General features: G+C 47.3%; 1 protein-coding gene across 1 annotated transcript in view; it reads left to right on the top strand.

The window, feature by feature from the left end:
- The first annotated feature begins 19 nt into the window (after positions 1-19).
- The window catches only part of slc13a5b (solute carrier family 13 member 5b), a 29,778-nt gene continuing 13,468 nt past the window's right edge, over positions 20-16,329 (top strand). The window contains exons 1-10 of the mRNA XM_034169163.1: positions 20-174; positions 2,400-2,528; positions 2,610-2,746; positions 4,154-4,362; positions 6,589-6,769; positions 13,043-13,165; positions 13,441-13,653; positions 13,744-13,850; positions 15,156-15,277; positions 15,547-15,708. Coding sequence (XP_034025054.1) covers positions 37-174; positions 2,400-2,528; positions 2,610-2,746; positions 4,154-4,362; positions 6,589-6,769; positions 13,043-13,165; positions 13,441-13,653; positions 13,744-13,850; positions 15,156-15,277; positions 15,547-15,708 — 1,521 coding nt within the window. The 5' untranslated portion in view covers positions 20-36. The remainder of the gene's footprint in view (positions 175-2,399; positions 2,529-2,609; positions 2,747-4,153; positions 4,363-6,588; positions 6,770-13,042; positions 13,166-13,440; positions 13,654-13,743; positions 13,851-15,155; positions 15,278-15,546; positions 15,709-16,329) is intronic.

Here is a 16,329-nt window from a genome sequence, read left to right as displayed (position 1 = left end):
CCCTCCTCTCAACATCTCTATTCAAAAGCTTGGTGCATGGTGCCAAAGTTTCTTTTTTCCCGTTTTGCCTACAGGATGGCATTCTTAAAATGCCTCTGCTCTGCAAAGAATGAGATTATTCTTTTCTCTACTCCTTTCCTTCTTCTTCCACTACCTTTGGTCATTGGGACGCCGGTAGGTAACCACTTTAAATCAGAGATATTTTAAATTGTAAAACTTGTTGAATATGTTGACATTGAGTCAAGATTTTTAAGGACAATTATTTGTGACTGTGTGTTAAAAACTAATGAATAAGGCAGTTGTGTGTTAATGTGCATGTGGTTGTAACACTTAACTGCATTTGTCTGCATTTCATTGCAAAGTGCAGTAATTTTTGGCTAAAATGAGCCTGATGTTCACATGCACCTGTCAAAGTAGACTTGGACTAAATGGGCCAGAATTGTTGGAAGTGAGAATCTGTCTTTATATATATATATATATAAAATTTCTTGTTAAAGTGGAGGGTCGTGTGTACAGCGTGGGAACTGTGATTGAAAGAGCTGTTGCCACATGCTGCACTGAGATACGGACACGCGCTCTTCATGTCATCTGGGCATTGTTGTGCAGCGTCAAATGAGCAAGAACAAGGACCAGGACATGTTCTTTGGATGGATGCACTCAGCAATGCAACCTAAATAAATAAATACCAATGTAAACACAACCAAAATAAAATAAAACAAAACATCTACAGGACAAGACTTTGCAAAAGTGCATATGAGCATATCACTCTTTACCCTTTGAAACATCATAAACTGTGGGCAGCTCTTCCAGTAAGTTTTTTTTTCTTTTTCTTCCATGCAATTAGCAACCAGGTTTCACCAGCAGCTTGGTTTTATTTTATGGTCATTTTTCATGTTAAAATTTTTTTCATGGCCCCAAGCTGGAGGTTCACTGGTCCTCATTTGCATCATTCAGACTGAAAAAACAAAACAAAATGGGGGTGGGAGAGTTCACGGAGTTCATCCAATATATATATATATATATATATATATATATATATACACTCAACAAAAATATAAACGCAACACTTTTGGTTTTGCTCCCATTTTGTATGAGATGAAATCAAAAATCTAAAAGTTTTTCCACATACACAATATCACCATTTCCCTCAAATATTGTTCACAAACCAGTCTAAATCTGTGATAGTGAGCACTTCTCCTTTGCTGAGATAATCCATCCCACCTCACAGGTGTGCCATACCAAGATGCTGATTAGACACCATGATTAGTGCACAGGTGTGCCTTAGACTGTCCACAATAAAAGGCCACTCTGAAAGGTGCAGTTTTGTTTCATTGGGGGGGGATACCAGTCAGTATCTGGTGTGACCACCATTTGCCTCATGCAGTGCAACACATCTCCTTTGCATAGAGTTGATCAGGTTGTCAATTGTGGCCTGTGGAATGTTGGTCCACTCCTCTTCAATGGCTGTGCGAAGTTGCGATGATGAACTGGAGTCAGGTCGAGACCCTGATGAGGATGACGAGCATGCAGATGAGCTTCCCTGAGATGGTTTCTGACAGTTTGTGCAGAAATTCTTTGGTTATGCAAACCGATTGTTTCAGCATCTGTCCAAGTGGCTGTTCTCAGACGATCTTGGAGGTGAACATGCTGGATGTGGAGGTCCTGGGCTGGTGTGGTTACACGTGGTCTGCGGTTGTGAGGCTGGTTGGATGTACTGCCAAATTCTCTGAAACGCCTTTGGAGACGGCTTATGGTAGAGAAATGAACATTCAATACACGAGCAACAGCTCTGGTTGACATTCCTGCTGTCAGCATGCCAATTACACGCTCCCTCAAATCTTGCAACATCTGTGGCATTGTGCTGTGTGATAAAACTGCACCTTTCAGAGTGGCCTTTTATTGTGGGCAGTCTAAGGCACACCTGTGCACTAATCATGGTGTCTAATCAGCATCTTGGTATGGCACACCTGTGAGGTGGGATGGATTATCTCAGCAAAGGAGAAGTGCTCACTATCACAGATTTAGACTGGTTTGTGAACAATATTTGAGGGAAATGGTGATATTGTGTATGTGGAAAAAGTTTTAGATCTTTGAGTTCATCTCATACAAAATGGGAGCAAAACCAAAAGTGCTGCGTTTATATTTTTGTTGAGTGTATATATATATATATATATAGAGAGAGAGAGAGAGAGAGAGAGAGAGAGAGAGAGATGTAATTTGTAATTTTTTTGCATTGAAGGCATCTTTGGATTAAACCTCTTTCCATGACCTGTAGTCCAAAATAGAAAAATTTGCCATTTATAGTGATGAACAGCAGGAACTGGTTACTCGATGTGAAACTAGCCAGTTAATGTTCTGTGAATGGACTAATCGTGTGGAATGTGGTGTTTATGATGCAGCAGGCAGAATGTGCCTATGTGATCATCCTGATGGCGGTGTATTGGTGCACGGAGGTGCTGCCGCTGGCCGTCACCTCTCTGTTCCCGGCTCTCCTTTTCCCCTTGTTTGGCATCATGAAGTCCAAAGATGTAAGCAGAGTTTTAGCAGCACTTCATAAGCAGTAACAATGGTCCCTTTATGAAATTACATGACCTTTGACCTTGTCTCAGGTGTGCATGCAGTACCTGAAGGACACAAACATGCTGTTTGTGGGTGGGCTCATGGTCGCGGTTGCAGTGGAGCACTGGAATCTGCACAAGCGCATTGCTTTGAGGGTGCTGCTCTTTGTTGGAGTGCGTCCGGCGCTGTGAGTAGCTCACATTCACGCCACCGCAGCAGAACGTGCTCATCTTATCATCTCAGAATGATTGTTTAACTGATCGATAGCTTATCAGACACACTATAAAACATGCTCAGCTGTTTTACTGTAAACATCAAAGTAATTAAACACTAGAGCACCTCATGCTCATGTGTCCTTAAGGGAATGGTTCAGTTTAAAGATTTGTTGCAACAGCATGCTGTAAGTTTTTAAAAAAGAAAAACCAGTTTTGATGTTTTAAAAAAATAGAATAAAAATAAAGCATTAATGTTATTCTGATTTTTTGCCAAAATGCCAAAAACAGGAGTATGACTTTGAGCATCGATTATGGTGTATCATGAAAATATGCATAAACATGAATAATTTTAATAGTGTCACTTGATACTTTATTGAAAGATATCAGGGAAAATAACAATCTTGACAATGTGTAAAAATTCTCTTTTTTATTATTCATATTCAAACATTATTAGCAATCAAGCTAATAATAACTATTGTGTTGTATGAGAGAAATCTTTTTTTTTTTGCTAAAAGATTTGTAGTATTACTAGTAAATTAGAGTATGACCTTGAGGGTAAAGGACATTTAGTTTGTTCTACTTTATTCCAATAAGCTTAGAAATGAGTGAAAAGACATAAGTTGATTTTTTTTTCTTATATAAATAAATATAGATTTACTTTTACAGCTAAAAAAAAGGTGGTTAACCAAAAGTCCTCAGTGATCCTCATTGACATTGAGGATCATTTTCCTAATTTGAGGCACATTCTCCCTCAAAGTCAGAGATGATCAATTCACATTTGAGTTTTTTCCCCCAAGAAGCTTAAACATGAGGTTTTGAAAAGTATAATTTCATTTAGATAGTTTTTCCCCCTCTCTGTCTGTCTTTTATTACTGTTGATCTAAAAAAAATAAGCTTTTGTAAAAGTAGAGGTATGACCTTGAGCTTCAACATCATTGTAGTTGATCCATCACCACCACATATTTTTGAAAAAGTATGTTAACGTACGTAATTCAAGATATCCTGCAGACAGACCAAAAAAAAGGAGGAAAACCCAAACCAAAACAAAAGAAACAAAGAAAGAAAAAAGTGATTCTGCACCTGTTGCCCTAAACAGAAAGTAGCTTTTGTGTGCGCGTGTCCCACAGAACACAAGCTGGGTTGGTAGGTGTGTCTGATAGAGTAACCAGGAGTGGACATCTGTGACGCAGTGTAGATCACAAAAGTCTAAAATAATGTTTCTGGCCGATCTGTTGCTTACAAGTCGAAAAAGAAGTATGACCTTGAGACCTTTAATAGTCATAATTTATCAGATTTATCTGTACTTTCTGCTTCAAAAAGATATAATTGAAAAGTGTCGTTTACTTGGGTTTTTGGAATATGTTTGATCTTTCTGACAGTTTGATGTTGGGATTCATGGGCGTCACAGCTTTCCTGTCCATGTGGATCAGCAACACTGCCACCACAGCGATGATGGTGCCCATTGTCCAAGCAGTGCTGGAAGAGCTCAACAACAGTGAAGCCAACATACCTCAGCTCATCAGTTCCGAGGATCAGTCCCAGACAGCAGAGACGGACAACAAACAGCCTCCCCAGACAGAGAAACAAGGTACGAGGCCCGGACGAGTCACAATCATGTTCCAGTGCAATATTGCTTTCACTTCAGTTCAATTTATTTAATTCATATAGTGCCAAATCACAACAAAGCTGTTGCGGTTAGGTGTCAGGAATAATGTCAAAGAGAACCCCAGAAGCAGGTCAGCCAGGACTCAGGTGTAAGATTCAAAAACCAAGAGTGACACAGAAAACAACAGGCTGAAACATCCAGGAGTACGGATGAACTAAATGCAAAAACACAGCAGAGGGAGAAAATACCAAACATACTTACAACCAGGGAGCAACAAGAAGACGACTCATACTCATAACCATAACCATAACAATACAACAGACCCACACCCAAACAGCAAACAAGGAGTGTCTTATAAAAACTAAACTAATGAACAACAGGTGTGCCTAAAACAAGAAGGCAGAACCACAGACACACGTGAATGTACCAACACACACCAGGATACCTAACTAAACAGACAATAACTGGTGAAAGAATAATGAAGCTGACAACAAACGGTGAGTAGAAAGATAATTACCAACAAAACCGCAGAAGAGACAAATACACACATGGAAATAAAAGACAACCTTGGAGGTGAACTAATTAAGAATGAAACATCAAAAATAACAAACATACATATCACTCAAAACAAAAACCCAGAATACAATAGAGTAACGACTAGGAAAGAACAATAAACTGATAAAACTATAAAATAATAAACTGACGCTGGGGCTCAGGCCAGGGACAGACACAATCACAAAACACAGATGATCACAAACACGACATCTGACATACACAAGACACAGAGGACAGACGGAGGCTACGTGCATGACACATACACACAGACCACAGGTGACAGGTGCACACGAAGGAACACACGAAAGACTCAAACACTAACCGGGGGAGTAGATACACATACTCCAAAAAAAGATGTGACAGAACACACACAGATGACAGCCAGACACAGACATGGGCTGGAGGCATGAGCAAACACACAACAGACTCACACAAGATCCGGGGGCGCACCCACACACACACACACAAGCACTGGAGGCACACAAGGCAGACCACACACAGACACGCATACGCACATACCAGCCACAGACATAAACCAGGGGCGCACCCACACACACACACACACACACACACACACACACACACACACACACACACACACACACACACACACACACACACACACACACACACACACACACACACACACACACCAGAATTAGACCTCAACCTGGGACACACCCATACCCACACAAGATTCAAACACAAAACTGGGGAACACGAACAAACGCTCAAACAAGAAGGACACAGAGACACATACCAGTACACACACACTGGCAGAATTCCACATGGGACAGATCTGACATGCAAACACATCACAGAAACAAATTAATACACATGACCAGACAGACCCACAACAAAAGCTGCCTCAAGGTGCTCCACACGGGTAAGGCCTAACCTTACCAACCCCTAGAGCAAGCACACAGGCAATAGTGGTAAGGATCTGATGAAATTTAGGAAGAAACCTCAAGCAGACCAAACTCAAAGAGGTGACCCACAGCTTAAGCCATTCTAACAGTTACAAGGTTTTTACAAAGTTTTACAAAGCTGAAGAAGCAGAAAACAGGAAATCAAGACAACATCAAAAACAAAGGTGCAATTGTCGAGATAACCACACAAGCAATTTATGCCACAGGCAGTGGGTCATCCATTGTTCTGGGGTACAGGAATGGTGTTCATCACTCATGCCGGCAGTGGGCCTGTTACCGTGGCAGACCTTATTCCAAATGCAGGCTGCAGTGTGCTGCATCAGCTTCAGGCATGACATCTTATGGTCAGTCCAGAGCACTGTGGTTTGCAGCTGTCAGTCCTATGCACCGATATTCAGACCTCGGACAGAGAGAAAAAGAGTAGAATCAGTTGGGCGGAAAAACTACACCTAAGGTATGAGTTCACCAGTAGTTAATCGACAGGAAAGCAGAGAAAATACTAAGGTCATCGCCAGCCGCTAGCCCTAAGCTTCACTAACAGACCCAGAATTTATATGAAGTGAGGCCGAGACCTGTTCTGTGAATAATAAAATGAATTTAGGATAGGAAGCATAGTTCCATACTATGCCAGTATGTTAGCCATACGAGAGGGAGAATAAATGCATCTTAATTTCCTTCTTATAAAACTGTATTGGCAGTCATTCTTCTCACTCCATGTTTGCAGGCACAGTGGTGGTGACCTTCTTGGATGCTGCCATGGAGGCTACCAGGCATAAGGAAGCAGCAGAAAGGAAAAAGATGTGTAAGGGTATGACACTGTGCATTTGTTACGCTGCCAGCATCGGAGGCACTGCCACACTGACAGGGACCGGCCCCAATTTGGTGCTCAAAGGCCAGATGAACCAGTGAGTTTTCACACAGTGTTTAAGATTTGTCACTTTCAGTCGTAGAGGTTGCATAAGATGCAACAGGGTATCATTGTTGTGTGGGCCGCTGAAGAGGAGGTACTGCTGGCCCACCACCACCAGAGGGCACCCTGCCTGGAGTGCGGGCTCCAGGCACCAGAGGGCGCTGCCGCCTCACAGGAGCAGCTGGGGTGACAGCTGACACTCATCACCTATGACAGCTGTCACCACTCATCTGATCAGCATCGGTATATCAGCAAGACGTCATCTCCACCTCTTTGCCGAGATATCGTTCTACCTGGAAGGTAATATTCTCAGCTGACTGCTTGACAGTAACCTTTTGTGATTTTTGTGAGTGATAGCAGACTCTTTTTCCAACGAGAGGTGGAGGTAGTTTTCCTGCCGTGCGGATTGCTGGGTGCAAACGCGCCCACATTTAATTGTTTTTTTGTTCCTCGCCAGCAGTACCAGGTCCGACACGCGGAGGCAGTGGCCACCTGGGAGTTCGGGACTTGGCGGCTCCAGTATTCCCGGGGTCTGGTGGCGGAGGAAATCGTGTGGTTCTGGTTCTGCTTTGGACAGGTGTCTCCTATCTTCGAGCCTGCCCACACGACACCTTTGTGAATTGACTCCTGTCTATTGTTGTAATCTGTTGTAGTTGTTGTGCACATTCACAACAGTAAAGTGTTGTTATTTGACCTACTCCATTGTCCGTTCATTTGCGCCCCCTGTTGTGGGTCCATGTACCTACACTTTCCCAACAGGATATCTCGGCCACCGTCATGGATCCCGAGGGGCGTCAACCGGCTGTTGAACGGCCAATGGAAGAACAGGGCGCACAGGCGTCCGCAGGAGGAATGATCGGTGAGTTGCAGCGGATCCTCACCGCTTTCACGGCTCGGTTGGATTTAATGACCGAGCAGAACGTCCTCCTTAACCGCAGGGTGGAGGCTCTCGCCGCGCAGGTGGAAGCGCGCCCTCAGGGCGCTGCTGCGGCTCTCCCTCCTGTCGACCCTGTGCGTAACAGTGACGTTCCACAGGTCGTTCAACGACCCCTCCCACCTTCCCCGGAAGCATACATAAGCCCTCCAGAGCCGTACGGAGGTTGTGTGGAGACGTGCGCGGACTTCCTTATGCAGTGTTCGCTCGTCTTCGCACAACGTCCTGTCATGTACGCAACTGATGCCAGCAAGATAGCTTATGTAATAAACCTGCTTCGCGGTGAGGCACGCACTTGGGCTACAGCGCTCTGGGAGCAGAATTCACGGCTCCTTCAGACATATGATGGGTTTGTGAGGGAGTTCAGAACAGTGTTCGATCACCCAAATAGAGGAGAGACCGCTTCAGCCGTGCTGCTGTCAATGAGACAGGGGCGCCGGAGCGCAGCTTCCTATGCAGTCGACTTCTGCATCGCGGCTGTGAGGTCCGGCTGGAATAGCACTGCCCTCCGCGCCGCCTTTGTAAACGGACTGCCATTGGTCCTAAAGGAGCACCTGGTGGCTAAGGACGAACCGCGGGATTTAGATGGGCTTATTGATCTCGTTATACGATTAGACAATCGGTTAGAAGAACGCCGTCGGGAACGAGACGAAGGGCGTGGCCGGGCACGCACCGTCCCTCTCCCTTCCAGTTCCGACCGCGTTCCGCCCTCCCCGCGCCCCACGGCCCCTACGCTCCGTGTGGTTGCAGCTCCCCCTGCTGACGAAGCTATGGACACAAGCAGGGCCACATTTAGGGCACCAGATAGACAGAGGAGGCTGGCCCGCGGAGCACGTTTTGTTTGTGGCTCGATAGAGCATCAGGTAAGAGACTGCCCCGAGCGGTTAAACACCAACGCCCGCCCCTAGAAACTGGGTTAGGGGTGGGCCAAAACATTCACATGGGACACACCCACATTGCCACACGACTCCCAGTTACAATCCTTTATGAGGATTTAACCCTGAAGGCCCCAGCACTGGTGGACACGGGCTCTGAAGGGAATCTGTTGGACAGCAGATGGGCCAGGGAGATAGGGCTCCCTCTGGTGGCGCTTACCTCGCCTGTGCAGGTGCGGGCACTAGATGGCTCCCTACTCCCTCCAATCACACATAAGACACCACCAGTAACTCTGGTGGTGTCAGGAAATCACCGGGAGGAGATCGAGTTTTTTGTGACTCCTGCTACCTCCCGTGTGATTTTAGGGTTCCCCTGGATGTTAAAACACAATCCCCGGATCGATTGGCCGTCCGGGGTAGTGGTGCAGTGGAGCGAGACCTGCCATCAGGTATGCTTAGGTTCCTCGGTTCCTCCCGGTTCCCAGGCTAAGGAGGAGGTCAGAGTCCCGCCCAATCTAGGGACGGCGCCGGTGGAGTACCATGACCTTGTGGATGTGTTCAGTAAGGATCTGGCGCTCACCCTTCCCCCCCACCGTCCGTACGATTGTGCCATTGATTTGGTTCCAGGCGTTGAGTTCCCATCCAGCAGGCTGTACAACCTCTCACGACCTGAGCGCGAATCAATGGAGACCTACATCCGGGACTCTTTAGCTGCTGGGCTGATCCGGAATTCCACTTCCCCGATGGGTGCAGGTTTCTTTTTTGTGGGGAAAAAGGATGGCGGACTACGTCCATGCATTGATTACAGGGGGCTGAATGAAATCACGGTTCGTAACCGATACCCATTGCCCTTGTTGGATTCAGTGTTCACGCCCCTGCATGGAGCCCAAATGTTCACCAAGCTCGATCTCAGGAATGCGTATCACCTGGTTCGGATCCGGAAGGGAGACGAGTGGAAGACGGCATTTAACACCCCGTTAGGTCACTTTGAGTACCTGGTCATGCCGTTCGGTCTTACAAACGCCCCCGCGACGTTCCAAGCATTGGTTAATGATGTCTTGCGGGATTTCCTGCACCGATTCGTCTTCGTATATCTGGATGACATACTCATCTTTTCTCCGGATCCTGAGACCCATGTCCGGCATGTACGTCAGGTCCTGCAGCGGTTATTAGAGAACCGGCTGTTTGTGAAGGGCGAGAAGTGCGAGTTTCACCGCACTTCTTTGTCCTTCCTGGGGTTTATCATCTCCCCTAACTCCGTCGCTCCTGATCCGGCCAAGGTCACGGCGGTGAGAGACTGGCCCCAACCCACCAGCCGTAGGAAGCTGCAACAGTTCCTCGGCTTTGCTCATTTTTACAGGAGGTTCATTAAGGGCTACAGTCAGGTAGTTAGCCCACTGACAGCCCTGAGCTCACCAAAAGTCCCCTTCACCTGGTCGGATCGTTGCGATGCCGCGTTCAAGGAGTTGAAACGGCGCTTCTCGTCTGCACCCGTTCTGGTGCAGCCCGATCCTAGTCGCCAGTTAGTGGTTGAAGTGGACGCCTCGGACTCAGGGATAGGAGCTGTGCTTTCCCAGAGCGGGAAGACCGATAAGGTCCTTCACCCGTGTGCCTTTTTTTCCCGCAGGTTGACCCCGGCCGAACGGAACTATGACGTCGGCAATCGAGAACTCCTTGCGGTGAAAGAGGCTCTTGAAGAGTGGAGACATCTGTTGGAGGGAACGTCCGTGCCATTCACGGTTTTCACTGACCACCGGAACCTGGAGTATATCAGGACCGCCAAGCGGCTGAACCCCAGGCAAGCCCGCTGGTCACTGTTCTTCGGCCGTTTTGACTTCCGAATCACCTACCGTCCCGGGACCAAAAACCAGAGATCGGATGCCTTGTCCGATCGGATGAAGAAGAAGTCAAAGCGGAGTTGTCGGATCCACCGGAACCCATCATCCCGGAGTCCACTATCATGGCCACCCTTACCTGGGACGTAGAGAGAACCGTCCGGGAGGCCCTGGCACGAAGCCCGGACCCCGGAACTGGGCCGAAGAACAGACTCTACGTCCCACCAGAAGCTAGGGCTGCAGTCCTGGACTTCTGTCATGGCTCTACGCTCTCCTGTCATCCAGGGGTGCGAAGAACCGTGGCAGTTGTCCGGCAGCGCTTCTGGTGGGCGTCCCTAGAGGCCGACGTCTGGGATTATATCCAGGCCTGCACCACCTGCGCCAGGGGCAAGGCTGATCATCGCAGGGCTTCGGGACTGCTCCAGCCGCTGCCCGTGCCCCATCGCCCCTGGTCCCACATCGGCCTGGATTTTGTCACGGGCCTCCCGCCGTCCCAGGGCAACACCACCATCCTCACGAAAGTGGACCGATTCTCCAAGGCGGCCCACTTCGTGGCCCTCCCGAAGCTCCCGACGGCCCAGGAGACAGCGGACCTCCTGGTCCACCACGTCGTCCGGCTGCATGGGATCCCAACAGACATCGTCTCCGATCGCGGTCCCCAGTTCTCCTCGCAAGTCTGGAGGAGCTTCTGCCGGGAACTGGGGGCCACGGTGAGTCTCTCATCCGGGTATCATCCCCAGACCAACGGGCAAGCAGAACGGGCCAATCAGGAGGTGGAGCAGGCCCTGCGTTGCGTGACAGCCGCGCACCCGGCGGCCTGGAGTACCCATCTGGCCTGGATCGAGTATGCCCATAACAGCCAGGTGTCGTCAGCCACCGGCCTCTCCCCTTTCGAGGTGTGTCTGGGGTACCAACCTCCTTTGTTTCCGGTGGTTGAGGGAGAGGTCGGTGTGCCCTCGGTCCAGGCCCACCTACGGAAGTGCCGTCGGGTGTGGCGTGTCGCTCGTTCTGCCTTGCTGAGGGCCCGAATGAGGACGAAGGCCCATGCAGACCGTCGGCGGACCCCGGCCCCTACGTACCGGCCAGGGCAGGCAGTGTGGTTGTCTACTAAGGACATTCCCCTTCAAGTGGACTCCCCTAAACTGCAGGACCGGTATATCGGTCCGTTTAAGATCATCAAGGTACTCAGTCCAGCCGCAGTGAGGCTTCAGTTTCCGGCCTCACTGCGGATCCATCCCGTTTTCCACGTGTCCCGGATCAAGCCCCATCACACCTCACCCCTCTGTACTCCCGGTCCGGCACCACCTCCTGCCCGGATCATCGATGGCGAGCCGGCTTGGACTGTGCACCGGCTCTTAGATGTCCGTAGGATGGGCCGGGGCTTCCAGTATTTGGTGGACTGGGAGGGGTACGGACCTGAAGAACGCTCCTGGGTGAAGAGGAGCTTCATCCTGGACCCGGCCCTCCTGGCCGATTTCTACCGCCGCCACCCGGACAAGCCTGGTCGGGTGCCAGGAGGTGCCCGTTGAGGGGGGGGGTCCTGTTGTGTGGGCCGCTGAAGAGGAGGTACTGCTGGCCCACCACCACCAGAGGGCACCCTGCCTGGAGTGCGGGCTCCAGGCACCAGAGGGCGCTGCCGCCTCACAGGAGCAGCCGGGGTGACAGCTGACACTCATCACCTATGACAGCTGTCACCACTCATCTGATCAGCATCGGTATATCAGCAAGACGTCATCTCCACCTCTTTGCCGAGATATCGTTCTACCTGGAAGGTAATATTCTCAGCTGACTGCTTGACAGTAACCTTTTGTGATTTTTGTGAGTGATAGCAGACTCTTTTTCCAATGAGAGGTGGAGGTAGTTTTCCTGCCGTGCGGATTGCTGGGTGCAAACGCGCCCACATTTAATTGTTTTTTTTTGTTCCTCGCCAGCAGTACCAGGTCCGACACGCGGAGGCAGTGGCCACCTGGGAGTTCGGGACTTGGCGGCTCCAGTATTCCCGGGGTCTGGTGGCGGAGGAAATCGTGTGGTTCCGGTTCTGCTTTGGACAGGTGTCTCCTATCTTCGAGCCTGCCCACACGACACCTTTGTGAATTGACTCCTGTCTATTGTTGTAATCTGTTGTAGTTGTTGTGCACATTCACAACAGTAAAGTGTTGTTATTTGACCTACTCCATTGTCCGTTCATTTGCGCCCCCTGTTGTGGGTCCATGTACCTACACTTTCCCAACAATCATCTTATTTTGGTCTTCAAGATATTTCACCACAGGCAGCACGGTGGCTTTGTAGTTAACACTGTTGCCTCAAAAAGGTCATGGGATTGATTCCCACCTGTGGCCTTTCTGTGTGGAGTGTTCTCCCTGTGTTTGTGTGGGTTCTCTCCAGGTGCTCTGGCTTCCTCAGACCAAATCCAAAGACATGCAGGTTAGGTGGATTGAATACTTTAAATTGACCGTAGGTGTGTATGTTTGCTTGTCTGTATGTGGCCCTGTGACAGACTGGCGTCCTGTCCAGGGTGTATGCCCTATGACTGCTGGGATAGGCCCCTCATGACCCTTAAATGGAGTAAGTGGTTGAAGATGAGAGTGTAAATAGTTTGCTTACATTTTTGATCTTTTCCTTAGACTCTTTCCGGAAAATGCAGATGTCATTAATTTTGCGTCCTGGTTTGGCTTTGCCTTCCCGAACATGGTCCTCATGCTCACGCTGGCTTGGCTTTGGCTGCAGTTTGTCTTCATAGGCTTCAAGTGAGTTTGATGATGAATCTTTTGAAAATGCCAACAAGACACTCAAATTTCCAAAATGGCAGCCATTTTCCAAGATGGCTGCTTGGTTTGGAAAGTCTTCCTGTGATGATAAATTTGCTGGATTTGCCCAATAGTGAAGATCCTTGCATTAAATCATGCCTTTTTAATCATGCATAATGCAAATTTGGAACTTCACAAGCTATTCCTTATCCCTAGCAGCATTACTTTAGCAGTGTAGCAGTGATCCAAACATGTTTCATGTGTGATCCATCAAGCTTTAAGAAGACATGGGGGTGTGGTTCCGTGAAGACTGAGAAGGACATTGCCGCCTATAACGTGATCCATCATCAGCATCGGCAGCTGGGCCCCATGTCCTTTGGAGAGATGAGTGTTCTGGGACTTTTCATCCTCCTGGTGGTGTTGTGGTTCACAAGAGATCCAGGCTTTTTCCATGGCTGGGCCACAAATATCTTCAACTCTGAAGCAGAGTTAGTAGAATACTACAGTCCATGCAATACTTTGTCATATGTGAATTTAGTTTGTACCTTTATTAATTCATTCATCCCTCTGTCTCTCAGGTATGTGAGCGATGCCACAGTGGCTGTGTTGATTGCTGTTCTTCTTTTTGTTCTGCCCTCTAAACCCCCACATTTCTGTTCATGGAGGAGTCAAAGTTTTGACACAGGTGAGCCACCGTTTGAGAAACATGAAGAGTTGAAGGCAGCATATTTCATAGAAGAGAGCTTGTTTGAGTGATGTATGATTAAGCTGGAAGAAGTTTCCTGAGTTTGTTGGTTTTAACAGATCACACTGAGGGGTTGCTCATATCCCAGGAGGACATTCACAAACAACACTGACAGTTTGCATACAGTAGATATTCTGATTGCAGCACTTAAGAGGCTGAGCAAGGGTTGGAGTGTCTGGGTTTGCGATTGTTCTGGATCAAGATTGAGATTCCAGTCTTTCAATGACTTCCTGGACTCGTCCATCAGAAACGCACCTGTATGCAGCCAAATTGTAGAACTTGTACAAACATTCTCTTATTAGTGACATTCATTTCTCTGGTACCTCTACCTTTGAGATTAAGAGATGACTGGGATGAGGTTAGGAAGCCACGAGGTTGCTCAACAGAGGTGTTTGGTGATGTCAACATCTTTGCAGGGGAATGAAGGTCCAAGTCTTTATGGTCTTATTGTATGGTTGTGAGTCTTGGATCCTAACCAGCAAACTAAGGTGCCAAGTGGATGTCTTTGGTAACAGGTCTCCTCAGAAGAACAACTCTGGAATGACCGTGTGTCAAATGAGTAGTTACTTAGGGAAACTCACATGAGAAGTACCCCTTGCATTATGAGGGAGCCTCAACTATAACATTGTGGACATATGTGCATCTGTGTACATGATCAATACATAGGTGCTTCAGTGGTGACACCAGTGCTCACCCAGCACCAGCCCATGTGGCCAGAACTGACCTGACGTGTTGCTTTTATCACCATGATCTTAAAGTTTGCATCATAACTTCTCATTCTTCCTTCTTACTGTATATAGAGAAGGTCAAGATGGTACTCAACTATATAAAAAGTATAAAGATGTAAAATTCTCCCATTAGTGTTCACAAGGGCAGTGTGGCAAGGAAAAACTCCCATTTAACAGGAAAAAATATCAAGCAAAACCAGGCTGAATGGCGGGGCCACCTGGTATGATTGGTTGGTTTGAAAGAGAGGTATATCACAGCACTGTGTGCCACCAGTTAAGTGTTTTCACACTGCAAACACACCGGACCGTGATTCTGTTTGATCTGGACAGACACCGCTTTTGGGGAAACCAAATTTTTGTTCTTTGGTCCGGATCATGGTACAAGGCAGCTTTCAGACCTGCTATTTTGATTAGACCCAAACTGAAATGTCCGGACCAAACAGAGCATGTGTGAAAGCCCCCCTCACAGTGAGTTACATGCACTTTAATACTGACACTAAATATTGTGGGTCTGCAGTGCCTGGTCCAAGTACTGGCTCAACGTCGGCATTGCTCACCTGGAAAGTGGTCCAAAAGAAGTTACCATGGGGCATTGTGTTGCTGCTTGGAGGAGGTTTTGCACTGGCCAAAGGCAGTGAAGTAAGTTAATGCACTAATGAGGTTCTGGATTCAAATCCGGTCTGGAGCCTTTCTCGGTGGAAGTTGCAGGTTTTTGTGGTGAAATACCCAAATTAAGAAATTGGTCAACCTTTGTATTGAATAGCTACCCTATTCCCCGAATTTTGTTTGTGGAACATGTAATTTACTCTAAATACCTGCAGAGTTCAGCTGAATTAAATAGGTATATGCTTCTTTAAAGACAAAGAGAGCGTTTTAGTCGGCATGTGATTTATGTCATATCTTCGTAGGACTCGGGGCTCTCAAAGTGGATAGGCGAGCAAATGACTCCCCTGCAAAGTATACCTCCTTGGGCAATCGCTATCATCTTGTGCCTCCTGATTGCTGTCTTCACAGAATGCACAAGCAATGTGGCCACTGCGACTCTCTTCCTACCTGTCTTGGCGTCAATGGTAAGAGTTCTCACAGACAAAATGAAATGTTTAAGATGCGGAAAACAAACAGAAGCCGAGTTTTATGTTGTTTTCAACTTGACGTGCAACTTCAGAATTTCTTGCTTCAAAATTGGAAAAGTTAAATAAAGTTCCCTCAGAAAGGGAAAGTAGTAGCTGAATGTCTTAGATTGAATCAACATAACAGAATACAGCCTGGTCCATAAGTATTTGGACAGTGGTGCTGCTTTTGTAATTTTGCATCTGTATCCCACCACAATGGAATTGAAATGTCACAATTAAAATGTTCTTGTAGTCGAGATATTCAGCTTTAATTCAGTGGGTTTAACAAAAATATCACATTAACTGTGAAGAAATTACAACTATTTTTACACAGAGGCTCCCGATTGCAGATAAGTAACTGAGCAAACTAAGCACAAAGACTATTGTAAATACAAATGATCACTTTTATAGCCAGTCAAGGGATAGATAAATAAGAAAAATAAACAGTATGGCATTGTATGCTAAATCTGTCTGGAGTAAGTAGCGCTCAAAACTGAGCAACCGTGCAAGAAATAGGTACGAGTGAGGGAAGCCACCAAGACTCCTATCACACTGCTAGCTTATTGTAGCTGAAATTTC

Source organism: Thalassophryne amazonica, chromosome 4, assembly GCF_902500255.1.
Source record: "Thalassophryne amazonica chromosome 4, fThaAma1.1, whole genome shotgun sequence".
NCBI classification, from domain to species: Eukaryota; Metazoa; Chordata; class Actinopteri; order Batrachoidiformes; family Batrachoididae; genus Thalassophryne; species Thalassophryne amazonica.
This window is presented reverse-complemented; position numbering and strand designations above follow the sequence as displayed.